The sequence below is a fragment of the Lepidochelys kempii genome, chromosome 3 (genome assembly GCF_965140265.1).
Source record: "Lepidochelys kempii isolate rLepKem1 chromosome 3, rLepKem1.hap2, whole genome shotgun sequence".
Classification (NCBI taxonomy): domain Eukaryota; kingdom Metazoa; phylum Chordata; order Testudines; family Cheloniidae; genus Lepidochelys; species Lepidochelys kempii.
The window spans coordinates 21742652-21767574 of NC_133258.1; the positions used below are offsets into that span (position 1 = coordinate 21742652).

General features: G+C 44.5%; 1 protein-coding gene across 1 annotated transcript in view; it reads left to right on the top strand.

The window, feature by feature from the left end:
- Positions 1 to 269: 269 nt before the first annotated feature.
- The window catches only part of SDC1 (syndecan 1), a 33653-nt gene continuing 8999 nt past the window's right edge, over positions 270 to 24923 (top strand). Inside the window, exon 1 of the mRNA XM_073335934.1 lies at positions 270 to 461. Within this exon, the coding sequence (XP_073192035.1) occupies positions 405 to 461 (57 nt within the window). The 5' untranslated portion in view covers positions 270 to 404. The remainder of the gene's footprint in view (positions 462 to 24923) is intronic.

The following is a 24923-nucleotide window of genomic DNA, read 5'->3' on the forward strand; positions in this document are numbered from 1 at the left end:
AAATAACAGGCTAACTGGGAGAACAATGCAAACGCCGATTGCCCGCAGCTAAAAGGACGTGTGAAATCAGAGGGTTGAGTAAGACCGTGCGTAGGTGAAGCAGGTAATGATGAGGCAGTGATTTCGTTAGGAAACAGCCCTTGAGGAAGCGCTATTAGGCGCTGATTGCTTAAAGGTGGTGAAGGCGAGAGAGGAGGGGCGTGGCAGGAGTGGGTGGCGCTCGCCCTGAGAGCGGTGCCGGAGGGGGCGGGGCTGCGGAAGAGGGCGGTGAATGGTGATAGGTGAAGGTTGTTGCATCGGCCGTATTAGAAGCCAGAGCTGGGCTAGGTCAGCTCCTTGCAGCTGCGGGCGGCTGAGCGAGCACGTGAAGCGGAGACCCCGGGAGCGCCCGCCAAGGAGGGAGGATGGTAAACGTGTCAGCAGTGTGGCTGTTAGCCCTCTTCTTGCAGGCAGCGTGCTCGGTGAGTCCGAGGCGGCTGGGAGGGTTGGTGGGATGCTGGCCTGGGGGGGAGGGGGGAGTATCTGCTGTGCCCGATCGCTGGCGTGCTGTGCCCCGGGGTGCATGTGCCGTGGGGGGACAGGAGCTGGGCAATCTCCTCCCCCGCCCCCCAACCCCTCTGGGGAGGGTCAGCCCTTTTATGCGCTCCAAAGCCGCCCCCCCGCCCCCCGGGCCAGAGCCGGGCGCAGTTTGGCGCTCGGCTCCCCCCGCTGGGGGAGCAGAGGCTGTGGTCGGGGCGGGCTCTTGGTGTCCAGCCCCCTGGAAGCGGGCTCGGGGGGAGGGGAGGGCTGGTTGCTTCACTTCACCCCCTGCATTCAATTACCCAAAGCGGCTCCATATGTTGCGAGGCTCCCAGTCCCGCGCTGGCAGGAAGCGCTCTCCGGCTGCCTTGGCAGGAGCTGCCGGCTCTGACCCAGCTGCCTCCTTTCAGCAGGTTATTAGAGCCGCGCCGCGCCCTCCCCTGCCCCGGACTGCTGGCTGGCACCCAGAGCCCGCTGCAGCCCGCCCCGACGGGCTCCGTCCAGAGCAGCGCCCGCCGCCGCCTCCTAACCTGGCTGGACTGGCCTGCGCCGGGTCCTGCCCCTCCTCTAGCGGGCCGGAGATTTGCTCCGGCCTGCGCGGAGTTCGCGCTGCGCGGCGGCGGACAGGGCCGCCGAGCGCTAAGCCAGGCGCGCGCCTGCTGCGGGGCGCCCCGGGCAGCGGCCAGGTGGCTGCTGTCGGCCGCCCGCACGAGGCGAGGCCGCGCCCCCCCCCCTCAGGCAGCCGCCTCAGTAAAATGCCAACTCGGAGGCAAGACGTGCGCGGCAGAAGCGGGGGGCACTCGAATCAAACACCGCCTCCCTCTGGAGAAGGAGGCGGGGAAGCTCCGCTCCCTGCGCTGGGCTAAGCGATAAATAACCTCGTTTAGCTCCTGGCTCTGAAATGGCCACTTAAAGCCAGCGTGCAGATGCGGGGGAAACTTCCAAGCGTTCTCCCAAATCCAGCTCTTTTCTCGTGGACGCGTGCTCAGGCTGTGGCGCTAAAGCAGAAAATCACGTGGCTGGAGTTCCCAGGCCTAGCCCACCTTGCGTGGGTGTCTTTCCTATTTTAAATAAAATACTTAGTGGCTAACATGATGATTAAAACATAAATAGATAAATCTCTTCCCCAATCACCCTGCTTCAGTCCATGTCCTAGTTACATTAAACTCCCCTTCTGTAGTTCCCTGCTGACTTTGGCTTCTGCAGAAGGCTTAAATCAGGTTTCTACAGCAGTGTATCGAGTTTATTCCATTGAGTTGCTAGTGCTAATCTCTATCTAGATCATCATCCCAATGGTGGATGAATGAAGAAACAGTCTTAACTCAGCTCTCTGCAAGTCAACTCTCTCCTTACTACCCCGGTCGAAGCTTTATTTCGGGGTCAAAGAAGTTTTTTTTAAGTCTTCCAAAAAAATCTAACTGCTGCCTTAAAAATAGATTTTCAATGTGGGCTCCAAATTTGAGTGGATCCCGGGGTAGCCACTCAGGTTCTCCCTCAGATGGCTACCCATTGTAGCCACCAGATGTCAGCACTGAATAGCAAATTCACTTCCATACTGTTCAGTCTCTCTAGTTAGCAAAGTAGTTGTACAAAGCATTTCAAAAAAGTTAAGTTTTGCGCCTATGATGATTGCATAAGCCATTCTATAGTAGACTCTGTTGGTCTAACTTGAATGAAGTGGCAAAGCACTGACCCCTTTCATTAAACGCTCACTAAGCCGTAACTTACCTCTCAGATGTGTGTACCCACTTCATAAAAACAGGTTTCACTCAAGGTGACACAGAAAGTTAGTGGCAGACACAGGACTAGAATTAATCAATAACCAGCTCCCAGGCCTTGTATGACTTCTGTGTGAACAAGTGCACTATTTATTGATTGTGACCAAGTCTATGTAGTGCCTACTTTCTCCCATCCTATAAACACAGGAATCGTGCAGATTCAGATACCGTGTAGTCTGTTCCTCCCCTTAAATATGCCACAAGGGGAAGGAAAGTGTAACTTTCTCTAGCAGTGTCCTCAGGTAAATGGCCTGTCCTGAAAACCAAACTGTCCCTCCTTGGTTGAATTTCAAATGTTCCCTAATCCAGAAAGGGAAGGGAAATCTACAGGGAAGGGATGCTACAGAAATCCTGAAATGGATGTTTGAAAGCTCTTTAGGGTAGGAGAAATCAGAGTACACTTATGTACAGGTGAAGTACTACAGAGTTCTCCTGGTTGTCATAGAAATCATAAAGAAAGGGTTGTGGTGAAGAGACCCTGTAGGTCATACAGCTTGTCCCTACCTAAACTTGAAAGAGCAGTTGCTGCCGTCCAGCTGCTGCTGCTTCATATTGGTTAACTTGTGTGACTTGAATTCTAGAAATCTACTAACTGTATTGGGCCTCAGAACCGTGGATGGGCCCAGTCTTTGGAAACTAACACTGCATTTTATTCCTGGGAATAACCAATCCTGCCCTGGCAGATGGCCTGGTTGAAGTGATATGCATGAGACCTGTTAACAGCACTTTTACTGGAGAAGACAAAATACAGTTGGGTTCTAGCCAGGTTTTGGGCCACCGTTGGGGGAATAGGTTCTCCCTTACCACCAGGCCCTTATCTGCGGGTCATATAGACATCTAGCATTAATCTGATAACAGGAATACTCTAAACAAGAAGAAACTCAGGGTTTAAAGACAATTCACCAATATTGGCAGAATCAATTAATAAATAAAGCAAAAAGCCTCAGGCAGCAGGTGACACATTGGTGACTCAGTACCTAAATAACTTCCCTTGTCACTGTTGGCCCATGCTTGCATTTATTCTGTTTAAATGTGGCTCTCGGCAGCATTCAGACCAAAGCTGGCATTCCTCTCAAGCTGCCCTTGACTCAGAAGATGAAGTTTACTCTTTTTGATAAGATTACTGAAGATGACCTCAGGTAGTGGGTGTAGAAAGCACAGCAATGCTCTGTAGGTCTCTGCACACTTGGGGTCCCATCCAACATGCTTCCCTCATCTGCTAGTCTGAGTGGGTTGTAAAACATGCTATCACCTGATACAACTGTGCAGCCATGAGAACTGCTCGACAACTTGTATCCTTGCCATGTTGCTGCATGAAGCAACAGATTCATTTTCTGTTCCTCAGCTTGTCATGTTGTATGTTGCCTGCTTTCTGAGCTCTGCCCACAAGGAGAGAGCAGGGAGTTTTCTGCTGTCCTTGGAGGCAGTGTTTTGTTATTCAGGGCAGTACAACATGAGCACAACCTGCCCTGCTTGCTCTCTGAAGTGATGGGGTGGAAAGTGAGAAGGGCCTGAAACTTAGGTCCACCAGGAAGGTGGGTACCCTACTAGGTTCCTAAGCCCCACAGAAATAGACTGTTCCTTGCATTGCTTAAGGGGACTTGAGCCGTAACTGTCCCTTGCTGTAGGAGTGGACACGTCTGTACATGACTCAGGAACCCAGGATGGGTCCAGCTCCCCATTGGCTTTCTGAGACCGTGCTTCATGTCACTGCATGGCCCATGCTACTTTACCTGGCCACACATTTGGAAAAGACTCCCCTCTGATAGAGCACGCTATCACAGCGGTGGTGTTCCTGTCCAGCATGCATCCTGGGTTGTCTGGGTTTATCTCAATTAAGTTGGTAGCCTATGATACTTTAACTGGTTAACATTGCCAAATGAAAAGGAGTACTTGTGGCACCTTAGAGACTAACCAATTTATTTGAGCATGAGCTTTCGTGAGCTACAGCTCACTTCATCGGATGCATACCGTGGAAACTGCAGCAGACTTTATATACACACAGAGAATATGAAACAATACCTCCTCCCACCCCACTGTCCTGCTGGTAATAGCTTATCTAAAGTGATCATTAAGTTGGGCCACTCTTTAGAACTGCTGCAGGAACAGTGTATCCTTACAGTGTAATATACTTCATGGGACCATAGCAAATCTATAGCTGTGGCTACAGGAGGGCATGGCACAATCCCTCTCAAGCCTAGTTAAGGGAAACTGCTTTAGCAACTTCCATTGTCTAGAAGCCATGGTTTTTAAAGATGGATAAGTAGTTTTGATTGGTTCCCTGGTACAGATGAATGCTGCAGTGGAGGCTAGCAAAAGACTGGTAGGGCTGGCAAAGAGCCTGGCTTTGCCTTGTGTTCAGTGTTGAAGACCGTTTCAAAGGTGATACTGTTCTGAGCTGCATGTCAGCGAATGCCTTGGAAGGAAACTAGCTCATCCAGCTTTCCCATTAAATCTCTGTGTATAAGGAGGAATCTGTTACACAAACTACCCAGGCAAAGCTTCATAAATGGGGCTTTTCTTTGTGACTGTCCAACTGCTGATGTACAAAAGGTGTAAACCATTGGGCCTTCTATGGTCTTGAGCTAACATAAGGCTCTTCCCAGGTGAGGGATACCAAAGTAAGCATAGTTCTTACCCATCACATTCATCTAAGATGACTTGCTTAGTACCACTGAATAATAACACTTCTAATGGCAACCCTGAGAAGCTGCTGGAAGCTCAACAATCCTCTAACAGCCTGAGACAAGTTACAGCAAGTGTAACAGATCTGTAAATCTTCTCAAATATGAAGCTGAAATTCTGTACCTTTAAGTGCACTAACCTGAATTGTAGCTAGAACAAGGCTTATACATAGTCCACATTACGCATGTCTTGCAATGTGTGGGACTCATTACTATTGAAATAATTGCACTTAAGTTTAAGTGCTGTCGGGACTCTTCCCATAGGAACCTAGCTTGATGTGACTCCTGGTGTCAAAGTTGGACACTTTCCTCTCAGAGGACGCTAACATAATGGACTCCAACATTCCCTCCTCATGTTAAGTCTTCATTCTAGTTTAATTCAAACATTAATTTGTGACTTAGTTTTCTAGGAAAAAGGCTGATGTAGGTTTCTGTAAAAGTTCCATGGCAATGAACACTCATGAATGGAACATCAAATATGAAATTTTCAGATTACTTCTGTGCAGAAAAGCATAATCTGAGTTGTGTAAACAGAAGTTCCCAACCATAATAAAACACTGTTTTGTCTTAATGTACATGAGACCTAATGCTAGCAAACAATGCTATAGTCTTACTAGGTCTTGTAGCATGACTTCAGGAATGTGGTTAAGTCGTGTCTCTGCACCTAGAGGAAACTGTGCTCTGTGCTGGGAACTACAGAGTACCTAACCATCCTACCCACATAGTTCATATATATGCCGTATAGGCCAGGTCACAACCCTTCTATATCACTGAACAATCCAGTTGCAGGTAATTCTTGGAGAGAATAAAGTTGACACATGAGCATTTCACTTTCTATCATCTGAGTCCTGGTCCTAAAATTTACCTTCATCAGATGTATAATAAAGTAGTTGAACTTTTCCAGTACTACATGCTAACCTAGCCTTTTTCAATAAAGCTTTGTGTTGACCTATTTTTTAATATTGGATTTGAGAGCCTCATCCACTGTAGAGCTTCCTTGATTTAAATTTAACAGTCAGTGATCAAAACTTTCAGTTGTAAGTGATCAATGATGCCTTTTGAAGTTGAGCATTCTGAATGCTGAGCACTTCTGGATATTGGGCTACCTACTTGAGTGTATAATATGGATTTAGGTACCTACTGTAGAAGCACATTGTTTCCTCTGTTTGGTATCTGGAAAGCTGTCTGCATATGGGGAGTTAATCTTTATTTGAAAAGCCAAGATGTGGCTTCCATGTGTAGCAAGATCAGAACAGACCTCTCATTACCAAGTTTAGAAGCAGAGTGGTGGAGGCAAACATCTGATTAAACTCAGACTACAGATTAATTTCAAAGTTCTGAAGTTGAATGTTGGGGTCTGAAGTGCTCTTAATGCGGGTTTATTCCAGGATAACCTTTCCTAGTGGGATCTCTGGCTCATTGGATCAATGTGTAGTTGGGAATGTAACTTCCTGTTGAGTCACTGAAACTGTAGTCACAACTGAATCCTCAATGTTACTCTTTTTTATGGCTATTCATCCTCTCTCTAACTTCAAAACCCCTCTGGGGCTGTCCTGGCTTAAATGAAGCAATAAAAGCTACTTGCCTGATTTAACATCTGGGTGTGCTGCTCTTAGTAGAAAAGTCAGGCTCCCCCCTTCCGCTTTGCAAAGTGATTCACTTACATCAAATAGATGGCTGTGTTCCTATGGCACATCATATCTTCCAGTGTTTTCTGGTCTGTGGTGTCAGAAAGCTTTCCAGAATGAAGCTGATTTAGATCAAAATTTACAAGAGGAAAGGAAGGGAACACAACTCTGGAGTCAATGACTGGAAGATGGCTAGTTCAATGCTGGGATTTTTGTTCCCCCTCTGAAAAGAGTTTTGGGGCCATCTTAACTTTAGTAGTAGGCAATCGGGAAGAAACTATAGCAAGGAACAGAATTGAGACTAACCTAATTTGTTGGAAGAATCAACGCTGCTTTTGTAAATGGTGAGGAATTCTTTGAGGATGCCAGTCGTGGATCAGGGTGATCCAATTGATTTACTGTACATGGATTTTTCAGAAAACCTTTGACACTGTCCCTCACCAAAGGCTCTTACAGAAACTCGGGTGTTACGGGATAATGGGAGTGGTCTTCTGGATCAGTAACTGGTTTAAAAGATAGGAAACAAAAGGTAGGAATAAATGGCCCATTCTTAGAATAGTGAGAGGTGAACAGCAGGGGTCCCCCAAGTATCTGTACTGGGATCAGTGCTGTTCAACCCATTTAATCTGCTCAAAGGGTAAATAGTGAGGTAAAGTTAGCAGATAGCAAAGTCCAAAACTGACAGTTATGGGGGAATCTCACAAAACTGAGTGAGCAACAATGGCAAATAAAATTAAACGTTGATAAGTAAAAAAAAATGCATGCTGGGAAAAAATCCTAGTACGCATATATAATGGATTCTAAATTAGCTCTTACCACAAAAGAGGTCTTGGAGCCACTGTGGAGACTGTTCTGAAAGTCAGCCCAATGCACAGCAGCAGTCAAAAGGCTAACCTTGTTAGGAACTATTAGGAAAGAGAAAATAGGACAGAAAAATATCATCATGCCACTATATCAGGGTAGTCAGGCAGACATGGGCCAAATCCAGACCACCAGATGCTTTTGGACAGACCATCTTTTTGTTTACTTAATGTTTGTGGGGGGCAGGGGGCATTATGTTTTCTCTGGCATTTGGATCTTGACAATACCTTGACCAACAAATTTGGACCTTGACAAAAAATAGATTACTTCTGCACTATATAAATCTATGGTCCACCCACTCCTTGGGTTCTGTATGAGGGACTAAAAGGAATAGGGCTGCTTCGCTTAAGAGACTATCAAGGAAAGAGATGAGATAGGTCTATAAAATCATGAATGGTGTGGAAACAGTGAGCAGAGAAGTATTTACCCTTTCTGGCCATACAAAAAGGGTGGTCACATAATGTAACTAGTAGGCAGCAGGTTTAACACAAATGAGGAAGTAGTTTTCACAATGCACAATTAACCTGTGGAACTCATAGCCATAGGATGCTGTGATGGCCAAAAGTATAACTGTTCCAAAAAACTGGACAAGTTCATGGAGGATAGGGCTATTAGCCAAGATGGTCAGGGATGCAACCCCATACTCAGGACCCTAAACCTCTGCCTGCCAGAAGTTGGGAAAGGAAGATAGAGTAGCTCTCTCCATAATTGCTCTGTTCTGTACACTTCCTCTCTTCTCCTCCTCCTCCCCCCCCATAAGCTCTGGTAATAACTACTGCTGGAGATAGGGTATGTGGCTAGGTGGGCTATTGGTCTGACTTGGCATGGCAGTTCTTGTCTCTTCTCATGTGGGTCCCTTAGACCTGAAACTTTTGAGGGGAGGGGAAAAGACTGTCAGATTGGTTTTAAGTGATCTTTGTCCTAGTACACCAACTCAAGGCACTGGTGAAAGGTGGGGGACAAGCTATCTGACAGCAGTGGCTCACCAGCAGGCTTGTAATACTCTACAAATCTTGCTTTGCCTTTCACTGAGGCCCTGTCCTCTGTCAAATGCCACTCATTGCCTTAAGTGCTTAATGGCAGGAACAGCTGTCTTGAATTCTTTTTGAATTAACTCCTGTGGAAGCTAAGGTGGTTCTGGATTCATTGCATGATTATTGGCATGTCTACAATGCCCTGCTGTGGAAAAACTTACACTCCAGATCTTTGCTCAGATTTCTGGACCAGTTAATGTCTGCATTAGATATTGCACATTGCTCTACCAACCAGCTCTCTGAAATGTAGCAGCCTACCCATAGCACAGAGCAGCAACTTCTCTTTAGTGGACTAGCTTTTTCTCATCAGGTCTTGGAAACCACACTTTGGCACATGTAATTATAAACAGGCAAAAACTGACAGAGGACCTTGTCTCCTAGACAGTATAGAATTTGAATTGTTTTCTCTGAGGATATGCAGATCATGGTTGTTTTAAGGACCCCTGATTTCCTCTCCCCACCCCCCTGAAAATCTGCACTAAGTTCAGAGGATGCATTAGTTTTCTCTGACTTAGCTCAGAAAGACCAATATGGGAAAGGTTGTCCCAACTGACAGCCTAATAGCCCAGGCAGCAGTACATATGCCAGTTAGAGCCAAGCAGTAGCACTAACTCCAGTTGCATCCAGGGATTACTGGGAGAACAGACTGTTAGAGGTAGGGGGGTGGGTAGGGAAGAACAGAGGCAGTTTGCGATCCATATGGTAAATGACTGTTCATCTGGAAACTGTTAGTGTAAGGTCTCTTGTAATGCTGCTACTTACAAAACTAGTGACTTTGCTGGTGTCTGCATGAACTCCCCTGGGATTGTGCTGTGGTTGCCAGTCCTTAGAAGAAAAATAACCTAGTTCTTTTCAGTCTCAAAGCAAATTCATAGCCTTCTAACAATCTCTCTACTTCAGGCAAAGTAGTGTTTAAACAAGGCACTAATGATAGTGATCGGTCAGTCCAGTGTAGTCTTCCAAAACGTGTGGAGAAACAGAGCCAGGTCGCAAGCCACATTTCTTGCTTAAAATAGTATCAATCCTACATACGAAACCTAATTTTTATTAGGGTTTTGGGTCATTACTAGTCTGTTTCCCTTAAGAGATGTAAGAGGGCTCTGGCTTTTAAATCAAGATGGTGTTTGCTGGAAGCATATCTGTTTACCGTTTGTGTTGCCTTATTTCTTGTCACATGCCTCATTAAGTCCTACAACATGCATAGGAAGGCAGTTTTAAACTTATTCAGATCTTGTGCCTGCATGGTATTTGGAGACTGACACTCCCAGTTGCGAAATAGGAGTTTGGGTAACTTGCAACTCTGTGACCGCATCTTTCTGTGGTAAGACAAGCTAAAAATACTTTTTTTCCCATCTGCTTTTATTTCTGTACCTAAGGAAGTATGTCCATGTTTCGAGAACAATGGGTTATCACAACTGGGTCTCTGTGCATTCTTCCCTGTTCTGGTTTGACTGGGTTAGGGGCAAGTCTCTTCATAGAGAATAGCACACGTGGCACAATTAACAGTGTTAGCAGCACATGTAGGAACCTTCTGTCTTTAAACAGATCTAAGCTATGCCCTTTGAGGTCTTACCTGTGGATGCTGCTGTTTCTACACCTGTATATAGGATGCATAGCGCTAATCCAAAAGCTAGTTAGACATGGGGCTGAAGTGTCCTGGGGTGCCTACATAGAGCTTGGTGGACTAAAGGGATAGCTTGAGTAGGGTCACTTTTGCTGCATTCCACACTAGAAGTTGGGGTGGCCAAACACTGATCATCCGAGCTGCATATGATCAGATGTTCAAGAGCTGGGAAGCACCAGCTGGAGTGGGGCTTCAGCCCCACGGGGCATGCCTGTCAGGGCTTCAGCCCCACTCCTGCTGAAGCCCAGCACCCTGGGAGGCATGCCATGCAGGGCAGAAGCTCCAAGTTCCCTCCCCCTGTAGTTTGGTAAGTGAAGAATTGCGCGGGGGGGGCGGGGTCTCCAAGCTGAACCTTAATTGTAACAGTGCCTCATGCCACTGTTTGGCCACCCCTGCTATAGCCAGTAATCGGTCATTGGTAGGCACTTACGTGGAAAAGCCCCGTATGGTCAATTTAACAATCTAAAACGGGTCGATGTGTGAACGGCACCTATGTGAAGTGGGAAAGTATTCTGGGCTTGCATAACTCTCATTGATTAGAGTCAAACATGGCAGCATTCAACACTAGCTTTATTTACAGAAGTGAGAATGGCAGGTTTGTAGTAACTTGCCAGCTGTCTGAGTATCAAAACTGAGCTCAAGGGTGATTCAAGACAAACCTGAATCTCTTGGATTCCTCCATTAGAGTAGGACAACTTTTGTATTTTGACTAATCTTTCCACCTGAGGATGGAGGCTCAAACAAGAGGGCTGTATCCTAGAAAGCTTGGGCAGTGGTGAGTGGTCTTTTAGCTCTCTTGCATCAATTGAGCCATGGCCTTTAACAGAATAGCTGATAGGCTGGGTCTTTTTTTTGGGCGGGGGGGGGGGGGAGAAGCATTAAGCTCAATTATTCTTCCCACAAAGAACTCAATTATGTGGTCATACCTTTCAGAACCTCTTCACACAGTTTGTTTTTTAAATATAGTAGCTAGTCTCCTTGTGCTCAATCCCCATGTCCTATAAAAATCCTGTTCAGTTATTAGATGGACAAAGGTTTTGGCTTGTATTGTCACATCTATAACTAATAGCCAACCATCTGTGCTGTCTCAAGATGGTTGCTGTATGTAGCCATTCTACATGACCACATCTGGACTGGGCTACGCTCTTCCTGGGAGCCAAGAATCCCATGCCTAGGCTAACACATTAAAATATTAATTCTGGTGCTATAACTACAATATCTCATTCTAAGATTCTTCTTAACGTGAGACTGGACCAGGAGTAGCAACTGAATAGTGATTATGGACCTTACTATACTTCCAGAGCACTGACTTTTATAGTCACTGAGATGCTTGGATCTTAGTCAATCGTTACAAATGGGTCTGGAAATTGCTTGATTGAAGCTTTATAGTGTGGTCTGTCTGGGGGGCTGTGTGCTGAGCCTAGCACCCTGCTGGGCAAGGCTGAGAGCTTAACCTGCCATCCTTTGATCACTAATCCCTTTAGGATCCCTTGACAGGGGGGCAGAGCAGAGCTAACTCATGGAGAACAGGGATTTTAAAAAGCCAGGTCCTAAGTGACCCGAGGTGCTAGAGAACAAGGGAGTCTTGTGAGGGAGTTTAGCAAGGGTACATGAGAGCCAGGTACACTTAATAAACATTCTCTATAATTTAGGCCAATAAATTCCCCCTCAAAAAACTAAACCAACAAAATCCCTAGCAAGAGTGGAAAACAAAACAATGCAGGCAGAAGTCCAGCAACAGAGTGGTGGCTATCCACTCTGCTGCACTGAATGCAGCATGTATGATTGATTACTTGCTGTCTGGACAAGTAGTGTGCATGTGGATTTGGTTCAATCAGCTCATGGCCCTCAGATGGAGTACAGGCTCTTGAGACCAGACTGCTTGAACTGGAAGTGAAGGGACATAGAAGTATGTAGACTTTCTGGGGCACTGTAGAACAGTGCCACACCAAGTCTGACATCCTCTGTGCTGTTGAGGATGAAAATCTGAGGGAAGGAGAAAATCAAGCAGGAGTGGAGGGAAACTGTTATGGTATCCTATTGCAATAAGGACACATCTCTGGGGGAAGGACCCCTGTTAATAGGAAGATAATGGAGGATTTTGTTAAATATAGATAGCTGGGTTTGACTGGGAGAACTGATGGTGAATTGCCTGCCGAGTTCAAAGGTTGTGGACCTCTCAAGACATCTTGACAGATTTACATGCAATGCTGGAATGGAGCTAGCGGGTGTGCTACATGTAGGCACAAGTGACATAGGGAGAGGTAGGAGAGAGGTCCTGGAGGCCAAATTGGGGCTGTTAAATCAGAGATTAAAGTCCAGGACCTCCATGGCAGCATTCTCTGAAATGCTTCTGGCTCAACACACAAGGTGAGTTACAGGCAGAACTGCAGCATCTAAATGCATGGATGAAGTGGTGATATTCAGCAGAGGGATTTAGGTTTATTAGGAACTGAGGAACCTTTTGGGAAGGAAGGTGCCTATACAGGAAAGAGACGCTCCACCTAAACTGAAGTGGAACCAGATTTCTGGCATGTAAAATTAAAAATCTCTGACCTTTTAAACTAAGAGCTGGGGGAAGGCTGACAGGTGTGTAGGAGCATACAGTTTGTCCAAACTCCTACCTTAGGGGAGGATTTATTATAGGAGATACTGTATATCCTAATGAGGAGGGGAGACATTAATCTTCAAATGAGAGTCCTATTCAACTACAATCACATGGAGACAGACAACTAAATGTTGACAAATTTTAGAAATGCTTGTGTACAAATGCAAGTCTAAAATCAAAGATGGGTGAACTTGAGTACCTAGTATTAAATGAGGATATTGATACAACAGGCATCACAGAAATTTGGTGGAATGATAATCATTGGGACATGACAATACCAGGTCACACAATATATAGGAATGATAGAAGGCTGGACTGGTAGGGAAGTGGCCTTATATGTGAAAGTCATAATCAAATATAGTAAAAATCTTAAATGAATCAAATCATACCATAGAATCTCTAGGGTTAGAAATTCCATGTTTGAACAGTGAGTGTAGAAGAAGAATATACTACCAAGCAGCTGACTAGGATGGTGAGTGATTTGTGAAATGCTCAGGGAGATCAAAGGCTACAACAACAGAACTTGATAATGGGGGATTTCAGCAATTCCCCATATTGACTAGGAACATGTCACCTCAAGATGGGATGCAGAGACAAAATTTCTGGACACTATAAATGACTGATACTTGGAGCAGCTAGTTCTGGAACCTACAAGGGGTGAGGCAACTCCTGACTTAAGCCTAAGTGGGAGACAGGATCTGGTCCAAGAAATGAATGTAGCTGGACTGCTTGGTAAGAGCAACCATCATGTAATACCCTTTGGGGGAGGGGAATACCAAAGAAACCCACCACAGTAGCATTTAACTTCAAAAAGGGGAATTACACAAAGGGGGGGCTAGTTAAAGGGAAATTAAGAGGAACAGTCACAAGTGAAATCTGCAAGCTTCATGGAAACTTAAAAAAAAAAAAAAACTGTCAGCAGCTCAGATTAAATGTGTGTCCAACATAAAGTGAGATGACCAAAAAGGCACCATGGCTAAACAGTAAGAGGCAGTTAGACTTCCTTTAAAAATTGGAAGTAAAATCCTACTGAGGAAAATAGAAAGGAACATAAACTTGGGCAAGTAAAGTGCAAATGTATAATTAGGCAGGCCAAAAAACTTGAAGAGCAACAAGCAAATAACCCATACTAACAGCAAAAAAGTTTAAATATATTGGAAGCAATAAGCTTGCCAAACTGGGGCCACTAGACAATTGAGAAGCTAAACAAGAACTTGAGGAAGACAAGGTGGCGGGGGGAAGGACAAGCTAAATGAATTCTTTGAGTCTTTCCTGTGAGGGAAATCCCCACACCTGAGCCAGTTTTTTAGGTGACTGATCTGAGGAACTCTTCCAGATGAAGGTGTCAAAGGGAGGTTTTGGAACAAATTGGTAAACTACACAGATGGTAAACTACCATCTGTGTAGTTTACCAATTTCTTGGTATTCATCCAAGAGTTCTGAAGGAACTTAAATATGAAATTGCAGAACTATTAACTGATGTGACCTCTCACTTAAATCAACCTCTGTACCAGATGACTGGAGGATAGTTAATGTAATGCCTTTTTTTAAAAAAAAAAAAAGCCTCTAGAGCCTATCCTGGAAATGATAGGTCAGTAACCTTAACTTCAGTACCAGGCAAATTGGTTGAAACTATAGTAAAGAAGAGAATTATCAGACAGATAAACCTGTTCTGACAACATGGCTTTTGTAAAGAGAAACCATGCCTTTGAAGGGGATCCCAAACATGTGGCCATAGTGTACTTGGACTTATTTTAAAATATCTTTGACACATCCTTCACCAAAGGCTGTTAAGCAAACCAGTTATGGGATAAGAGGGAAGATCCTCATGGATCAGAAACTCCTTAAGACAGGAAACAAAAGGTAAAGTCTTTTCACAGTGAAGAGAGGTAAATAATGGGATCCCCAAGAATCTGTATTAGAACCAATGCTGTTCAATATGTTCATAAATGATCTGGGAAAAGGGGTAAACGGATCATATTGCCTGCAAATTTTGAAACTTTACTCAAGATAAAGTCCAAAGCTGACTACAAAGTTAAATATCTCACACAAGCGGGTGAGTTGGCAAGAAAATAGATGAAATTCAATGTTAAGTGTGTAGTAATGTACTTTGGAAAACATCATCCCAGCTCTACATACAAAATGGTGGGCTCAAAATTAGCCCTTACTGCTCAGAATTATCCATTATGACTCCAAGACGGCTTTCTTGAGAACATCTGCTCATTTTGCCATGGCAGTCAAAGCAACTAACTGTTCAGAACCATTAGGAAAGGGATAGATAATAAAACAGTAAATGTCACTATATTCAAGGTGTGGGCATATCATGGATCTAATGTATTCAATTCTGGTGCCCCATCTCAAACATGATAGATATTGGACTTCAAAAATTAGGGCTATGGAACAGCTTTCATATGAAGAGTAAAAAAAAGACTAGGTTGTCTCATCTTAGAAAAGAGAGGTTTATAAAATTTTGAATGGTATAGGGAAATATTTTTTCCTTCACATAATACAAGAACCAGGGTAATCTGATAAAAACAAAATACCAGGAAGTGTTGCTTCACACAATACACAGTGAATCTGTGGAACTCCTTCCCAGGGGCTGTTTTGAAGGCCAAAAGTATAACTGGATTCAAAAAACAATATTTAAGTTCATGGAGGATAGGTCCAAGGGCTATTAGCTAAAATGGTCAAGGATGCAATGTCATGCTTGGTGTCCCTAAACCTCTAACTGCCAGAAGCTGGGACTAGATGACAGATTGCCTTGTTCTGTTCATTCCTTCTGAAGCATCTGGCACTAGCCATTGTTGAAAGACTGGATACTGGGATAGATGGACCATTGGTCTGACCCAGTATGGCCATTCTTATAAGTGGTTTTGTGTTTTTTTTTTTTTGTTTTTTTTTTTTGTGGAAACGTTATTAGCTTTGAAACAGTACTTTTCAGTGAAACAGCACTCTATCAGCTAGTCTGACCGGCTTAAATATTCTTCTGCCATAGAGTTGCATTGGCTTACCTTCAAAGCAAGGAGAGACCTGCATGAGAGATTCTATAGTAGTAAGCCAGCCTGGTACTGATTGTGCTTAGCTGTGGGTGAAAACTGAGATGGGAAAGGAATATTACTTACCAAGATCTGGAAAAATGGTACAGAGCCCTGGCTATGTACACTCTTTGTCCCAGTATGACTCACGCTTACAGGCATGACAAAGTCGTATATTGGCACACTGGGAGTGGTTGGATCATTACAAAACCTAAACTTTCCCCAATACTAATTTCTCCCTACTGTTACTCACACCTTCTTGTCAACTGTCTGTAATGGGCCACTCTTACCACTTGAAAAGTTATTTCTCCTGCCTTGGTATCCTGCTGTTAGTTGATTTATCTCATTAGACTGACCTAACACTTGGTACAGCAACCCACATCCTTTCATGTATTTATCTGCTCCTGTATCTTTTACTTCATACATCTGAAGTGGGGTCTTGCCCACAAAAGCTTATGCCCAAATAAATTTGTTAGTCTCAAAGGTGCCACAAGGACTTTTTTTGTTCTGATACAACTAACACTGCTACCATTGAAACCTGGAACTGGTACAATATGCATCCTGATATAGATGCCATTATACCAAAGTTCATGTTATAGCTTATTCCCATAGTGGAAGGGGAGTATTCTATACTGTAGAAGCACCTTATAATTGTGGTCACATGGCAGGGTGGATACAATGGTACAATTGTGTGTAGATATCCCATTGGCCATGTCTAGTGGCATGGGGAAAGGTTTCCTATCTTGTGCTACAATAAAGTAGTTGAACACATCTACTTATCTTTCAGCTGCACTGCTTGCCTTAGTTAAGCTACCATTTGCATTACATAACAGAAATGCATAAAACATGGCTGTATTGGGAATCTTCAGGAAGATGAACACATCCTTGTCAGGTTCATACTTGGGGTATGGGATACGGAGATGAAACTGTAAGCACTGCTTGTGTATGTTTTTTGCAGACTCTAGCTTGTACCTACCAGGCAACTGGTGAGGTCAGTAAGATTCTGAAAAGAGACTTCTTAAAACTCTGTATAGGACGCATAGTGGTCCCAAATCCTGCTGTGTAAGAGCAGTAGGACTAATTCCTGTAATGAGGAAAGCCTTTTTTGTAGCTGACTGCAAACAGGTTTCTCAAATGCCAGACTTTCTCCACTTTCTTGAAGCAAATCATGGTGGAAATCTGGATGTCTGACTCCACTGTCAAAGCCAGCCTTTGCTTTTGCAGCCTGGCAACTAACTGCATCCACAAATCAGGTGGTTGAGTGCAAACAGTTGTCCCACAAGCCTGCATATAAATGTGATGTTGTGGGGGCAACACCTTGCCTGCATTAGAGGCCTGGGTGATAATCTGAGATGCCTAAATAGCCTCAGAGAATAGCTGTTCTATGAAGCAAAAAGTCTAAGATGCCACAAGTACTCCTTTTCTAACATTTATTTGAGCATAAGCTTTTGTGAGCCACTTATATACTTGTGTATATATACTGTATACAGCTCACTGTATTTGGAATGGGGCTGTGGAGGAGGTTAGGCAGGCACTGTCAAGACAGTGACTGTGCAAACTGGAACTCTTCATCAGTTAGAGGCCACTGACAGCTGGGTTGTCTAGTCAGAGACGAGGAAGTACCAAAAGGTGGCTTACCAAGCACTTGAATACAGCATTTCACTTATTCTAGAAACACATCAACAAACCGGCTTGCAAAAGCACTGGGAAGTGTTCTAAGGCACTCTAATATTGCATGTGGGCCTTGGCTAAGGGGCCTGAAGGACCCTTTATACTGGACATGGTTGGGCCACCCTAGAGCAGTGGTGGTTAACCAGAGGTATACATACCTCAGGGGGTACACAGAGGACTTCTGGGGGTACATCCATTCTAGATATTTGCCTAGTTTTACAACAGACTATATAAAATCCACTAACGAAGTCCATACAAACTAAAATTTCATACAGAGAAAATGAGTGAGCAAATTTTCAGTGACTTAAGTGCTGTGACACTTTTGTCTAGTTTTGGGGTTTTTTTGTAGCAGTGCTCTTTTTAAGGGAGATGAAACTTGGGGTGAACAAGACCAATCAGACTCCTGAATGGGGGACAGTCATTTGGAAAATTTGAGAGCCACTGCCCTAGAGCTCATGATGATACTGAAGGGAAGACTTAAGATCAGAAAACTCGTAAGATGTACTGTTGTAGCTCATGGGTAGGGCTACGATTGTTATGGAATCCATAATTTCCAGATACTTCTGTGACTTGAGCCCACAGCACCCGAGAGCTGCTGCAGGGTCCCCCACATTGCCTGTGGTGGCTGGAAACTGCAGGGCCCCAAGCTCCCAGCTGCCACAGGCAGCGGAGGGAATGCTCTGGGAGTGCCCTGGGCACCCCCCAATGGTATGGGCAGCCCTAGGGGTTACCCATTTTGTCATGCATATTTTTAGTAAAAGTCATGGATTATTTTACTTTATTGCCCATGACCTCTCTGTCTCTCACTTTTAGTTTAAAAAAAAAAAAATCACAATCTTAGCCTTGTTGTATGTTTGCTCCACTGCTTGAGTAACTTAAACTAAACTTGACACTTAACTGGACAAAACGCTCAACATACAATAAGTAATAACACTGCACTTGTAGGCTTAGATGGCACATCCATAACATTAGTGACTGAAGTTGTCTCTGGGGTGTGAAATTCTAGAATGCAGATTTTTACTATGTAAATTACTGACTGATTATATATGCAGTCTAACTATGGAAACTTAAATGGATTCAGGATATTTAAGTCCTTTACAAGAAAGGTAACTACCAAAGCAGTGGCTGACTTGGTTGAAGACCTCTGTGGTAAGCCTCACCAGCTGAGAATTTTGACAGTATCCCTGGGGCTCTGAACTGATTAAATGTCCTGTCACTGAATACTCTGATATACCCATTGTATAAAAACCATTTTAAGGTTATTTTTAGGTATTTATAGTCAAATGACCTGTTAGATGACTGGCAGTGAGTAAAAGGCAGGTGAAGAGTTTGCCCAGAGGCTTGATAAATGCTAGAGGACCTAGATCATCCAGGTAGCCCATTTTCCCCCCCTGCAAGGTTATTGGCATGCATTCCTTTTGATCTGGGGAATATGTCCCTTGATAGATCAGAGGAGACTTCTTGCTAACTTTGGTCTCTCTTCTGCAGCTGGCAGCAGAGAGATGCTGGGTCAATACTTCTAGGACCAGAAGGAACCACTAAGTTAATCAAAACTGGCCAGCTGCCTAGCACAGGCCAGAAAATGTCACCTAGTAACTCCTAAAGTGAAGGGGACATGTATGGCTGTGGCTTCTGGGATGTGTGTATGTTTCCAGCAAGGAACCAGCCTGAGACTTCAGTTCACACCTGACAGGCTACATGAAGTGATTGGGGTTTGCTACCAAGAGGACCCCAACCTGAATCTGCAGAAGTGGAGAAACTCTAGCTACTTTACCATAGACCCCTGAGAGATCTGATCATGAAGCTCAGAGCCCTTCTAAAGTAGGGTAAGAGATTAGGCTAGATGAAGTCTTCCATGGTATTAAGTGATCCACTTCTCTGAATGTGGGTGACTCAACAGCATGACTCATCAATAGCAGTGATGCATTAATTGCACTGCAGTTGACCTAGCTGTGAGCAGACACTGTTTGCTAGGACAGACTTTCCTGGTTCTGCAATGACTAGCAAATATTGGTGGTCCTCTAGTGCTGAACATAGTATGCAGGAAGCATGGGCTGATGGCAGCAGAAAAACAGAGGTACAACAGCATTTGAAAGGCTGAAGTATTGAGCAGTTGTCTATCGAATGCCTGTAAAAGTAAGTTCTTAAGGGCTGTAGTCATGGATAAGGGCCCCTGTTGTGCTAGGCATTGTACAAACATGTAAGACATGCCATATATAAATTAAGAGTACCTTTAACTATTTCTGATGCAAAAATTACAGCTTGTGCCCATTTCAGATTAAATAAATCCTTACAAGTCATTTTGGTCACCTTCCTCATGCAATCTCTTGCTAATGTCCAAGCTAAACGAAAAGAAAATATATTCTGCTCTAGTGCTAGTAATCTGCATGGGCCACTTATTCTCCCCACCGCCTGCCCTGGGTGATAGGTTGGTGTAGTACACTTGCTTGAGGACTTCATGCCATTTTCTAGGGGGGAGGGTGGCTTCTACAGGTGGCAGTAGCCTAACTGTGGAGACCTGATGCATCAGGGTGTGGCTTGTATAACTTGCCCTGACTTATTTCACCTGTTCTGTAGAAGGGGCACTGGATGAAACTTGGGTCTAGTGTAAAGGGGTGTAACTCCCACTGACTTCAACAGACGCTGCAGCCATTGCAGCGAAGGTCGAGCTTGCTCTTGTTCAGAGACTGATGAAAACCCTGTATGGGAGGGAGAACTGCACCTGCAACTTAATGTACATCCCCTGTCTGAGGGATGGGAGTGTCTTGCAGTCCCAGAGCACACACTAGGGTTGCCAACTTCCTAATTGCACAAAACCAAACTTCCTTGCCCTGCCCCCTTTTCTGAGGCCCTGCCCCCACTCATTCCATCCTCCCTCCTTCTGTCACTTGCTGTCCCCCACCCTCCCTCCCTCACTCACTCTCATGAAGCTGGGGCAGGGGGTTGGGGTGTGGGAGGGGGTGAGGGCTCTGGCTTTGAGTACAGGCTGGGGGCAATGGGTTTGAAGTGCAGGAGTGGGCTTGGGGCTGGGGGCAAGGGGTTAAGGTAACAGTTTAACTGGTGCAACATGCAGTGTGAACACTGCTCTCTGGTGCACGTGGTTTATTCTGGTTTAGCTAAACCTCTTCCTAATTAACTTGAACTAAATTGAAATGAGCCATTCTTACACCAAGTCAAACTGGTTCTAAAAGCCATGTGGACATTCTGAACTCCTTTAGCTTAAGTAAACACTTGCAGTTATACTGGTGTGGCTTTCTCATCCTATCTGAACAAGCTACTAATAGGAAAATGAGCCAGGGGATTATAAGAGGCACAATCAAAAGATAAAACACACTGTATGAAAGATGCTGCTGGTACTCTAGGGATGTCTTTCTAGAAAGACATTCTGATTTCTCTTCCTCCTGAGCAACTTAAGTTTCCATATTGCAGTGAAAGTTTCTCATTCTAGTTCATTCTTAAACATGCAGGCTCTGCTGCTTGAATCTGGCAGTAAAAGGCAGCCTGCATGTCCCAACCATAACACAGAGCAGTCCACACCCTTCTCCTACAACTAGGAACAATTTGGTGCCTAGTCAGCTTCCAGGGCAGAGCTAGCTCAGGCTCTTGGGTGTTGCCTCAATCCTCCCCATCTACTTTCTCATTCAAGTTTGTTGCTTTAACCCAGGCTAGCTGGCCCAACTGGGGGTATATAGGTTAAAGCCTGTGTGCTGCTTTCCCTGAGACTGGTGACCCACTCATTGTAGTGAGGACACAAGTTAAATTACTCAATGACGAGAAAATGTCTTGCTCATAATCTTGCCTGCCCACCCCACCTGCTCAGGACAGAAGTTCTCCTACAACTCACAGAGCAGCTCGGCATACTGCAGCTCAAGAACTCTGGGATGCACTTAGCAGTCCAGGTGACACACATGGGAGCATGGCACCATGAAGACACTGTAACTAGGGTAGGATTTTGCATTATAGCTGCACAGTCAACAGGCTAATCTGAATGCCAGTCACCCCAGTTACTCCTGTAGTGAAGGCATACCCCTAAGAAGGGCAGCATTTGAATGACCCTTAAGTTTTGCTCACTTAATTCAGAAGGTATCTTTCTAACACAAAGCTACATCCACATTTGACCTCTAAAATCCAATAGGAATGAGCTGGGGGTGGGAATAGCAGCCACTGGCCTGTATGTGACTAAGTAGCTCTGGTTGGCCAGAAAGCCATGGAGGATCTGAAGGCAGTGTCTAGATTATGTTTATTTTGCACATGCTGAATTGAGGAATTTAGTTTTTGTTTAAAAGAAAATACTCCCCTTGGAATCCCTCTGCTCACTTTTTTTGTGTAAAGCCATGTGGCCCCTGAGATGTATGTAGTGACTTGTCTGCTGGTCTAACAACCTCTGATATTGGTGCATGCTACAGTGTGCCACAAGTTAATCTACCTTGGACCTAACAGCTCAGCAGCTTAATGTTTAACTTGCTAGTTCTTGGCTCACTGATAATTTCCAGTAGGGAAAGATAATGCTGATCAGACCTCAGTGTCGCATGTAACAGCTGAAATGCAATTCTGAAAATGCGGACAACCAGCTAGAAGGAGTATTTCTATTATAAACCGAGTAGAACTGGATGGCTCATAATGTCAGTCTTGGAAGCCATAGCTCATCAATTCATACCAAACTGGATCATGTAGAAAACATGACACTTTCCTGTTGCACAGCCTCTTCTTTGTAAGACAAGCCAAATCCTACTCTCCTCTCACCATGCAACTGCAAATTACTGGGGTTTCTCTAGTGTAAATGGAGACAGCCTGACACCTTTTAGGATTAAATCCTGAGTTCACTGGTGGGCTGGCCTGCCCTATATTGGAATAGGTCCTAGATCCTCTTTGCTGTCTTAGCAAGACAAAGACCGCAAACCCATGCTGTCTTCTCACTGACAGAGTTGGAATAGTTAAGTATACCAATGGCTACATTTTAAAAAAAACACACACTGCTCACAGCCACAAGCATGAAACATGAGATCTTTCTTCAGTGTAAATAAGAACCTCCCCTCAAGGAAAAGGGAACAGTAGCCTTCCAGTAGGAACCATCAAAAGTGGAGATGGGGAGTGAGGAGTTAAATGTTTATCTGCCAGTAAGGGGGAGAGGATCCAACCCTTATGCTGGAATTTCTTTGACTTCCTGTTCCCAAAGCAAACAGACACAAACCGCTTCAGTTTGTTTGTAGGGTTTTTGGTTTGGCTTTTCCTTGTATTTTGTACAGGATAGTAACCTTTGAAAGGGACCTTGTCAGCTCTGGAGCACTACTGATAACAGGTAAAGTTGATATGACCTAAAGCAGAAAGACTAGGGATTCCATAGGGGGCAGACTCCCTTTCAGAGGCCCAAGTCAATAAACCTGTTTCCCTGCCCTATAGATTCCTGGCCCCATATACAGACTTTTTACATCCACATCTTGACAATGAAGATGCTGGGATTGTCTTCAAGCACTTTACTGGCTTCAGTACTCAAAACCAGCTAGTGCTAAATCAAGCTCTGGAGCCAAGACTTAGGGCATGTCTACACTTACCTCTGGAGTGATCGATCCAGCAGGGGTCAATTTATTGTATCTAGTGAAGATGCGATAAATCAACTGCCGAGCACTCTCCCATTGACTCTGGTACTCCACTGGAGTGAGAAGTGTAGGTGGAGCCAATAGGGGAGAGTCAGCAGTTGGTCTACTGCAGTGAAGACCTCATATGTCAACTTCAGCTATGTTTTTTGTAGCTGAAGTTGAGTAACTTACACAGACTTAGCTCGCCATGCAGCACCCCCTTCCCCTCCAACATAGACCAGCACTTAAAGGCTTTGATTTTTCCAAAGAGCTCTCAATTCTAAAATGGTCTTGTACTCATTAAGTTTTGGAAACTGAGCAGGCTCATAGATTTTATTTACTTAAGGCCAGCAGGGACATAGGATCATCTAGTCAGACCTGCATAACGCAAGCCATAGAATCTCATCGTTAAAGCATCTCTTGAAGAAAGGCATCCAGTCTTGATTTGAAGTTTGTCAAGCAATGGAGAGTCACCACTTCCCTCATAGCTTGTTCTAATAGTTACCTTCACTATCCAATTTGTGCCACATACCTGCTGTGAAACATAGTGAATGTATATGCTATCTCTAGACACTTATCTGTTCTCCAGTGCAAGTGTTTGTAACCTCTAATTTTCATGGTGAGCTAAAGAGCAGCTCTGCTTTCCCCAGTAGCCAAAGTAATTAAGGGACACAGGGAGAGCTGTATGACTCCTGCCCCGTTCTCCCTCCCGCAACCACCCCTGGAAGCCTTGGCCTTGCCTATATGTAGGAAACTTGTACACCATTGGTACTAGTAGTGGTGGATGTTTTTATGTAGCCCAGGAATTTTAACGTGTCCCTTGCGTTATTTGGATGGTCCCCCTCCAAATGCATCTGGTCTCTCTTGCTCACTTTATAGTAGTTGATAGAGAAGACACTGTCTAGAGGGTCCTTGTTCAAAGTGCAACAGTTGCACATGGGTTGCCTCTGAAATGCTCTTTTCCTTGGTTCTTAGGAAAAGCAACTGGATTGCCAATGCAGCTCCCATTAGCCTTTTGGCTGGCCTAGGTTTGAGTGTTAGCTGAGTTTGCTCATTTGGAAATGACTACGTTCCCTTGCTAACGTCAGTCACTTATGACATCCAAACTCAGTATTGGAGCTCACGTACCATCGGGCCTGTGCTACCTTGGAGCAGTCTGGCTAAAGCAACCATAAACTGGTGCAGCAAGACCACACAGTGGCCAAGACTGTCTGATTTGGACACAAATACCTTCACTATTATAAGTAATGACTGCACCAGACCTTACAGAGGTCTCCCTTAACCCCTTTGCAAACCTAGTCCCACAGGACGCCTTTCGTTAACATCTCCATGCATAACTTTGTGTACGTTCAAACAAGCCTGAAGGTGGCTGACGGTGTTAGATGGCAGAAAAATAATCTGAAATCTCTCTATCCATCTGAGCATCCTGCAGGCCTGTGGCTTTGAGCAGCAGAGGATAGAGTTAGTCCCACTCAGGATATTAATTCTAACACTGGTCTCTAACAAACTCACACATTTCTCTTAGTGAGTGTGATGAAGATAATCTTCCACTAGTATCCACGTCAAGCTAAAAAGCTTTTCAAATGGCTGTCGTACAAAGCCAGTCCTTCCAACAGAGTTACTGCCCCCAGCATTTGTAGATGAATTGCATGAAAGTAAGAGTGGATTTGTTCAACTGTTTTTGTGAGTTAACTGTTCAATCTATTCCCAATAACTCCTTTGTGATTGCTATTGGCCATTTCCAGTTTTCACACTGAACATCAAACATTTTCTCCAGCCTGTCTGATAAGCTGGGAATTGATGATCATGTCAGTAATAGACTAGCTAGGTTTTTAGGATACATGTGCCTAAAATGGGACTGCAAGGTGGGCAGCCCCAGTATGCAGCAGAATTATAAGTTGGGAG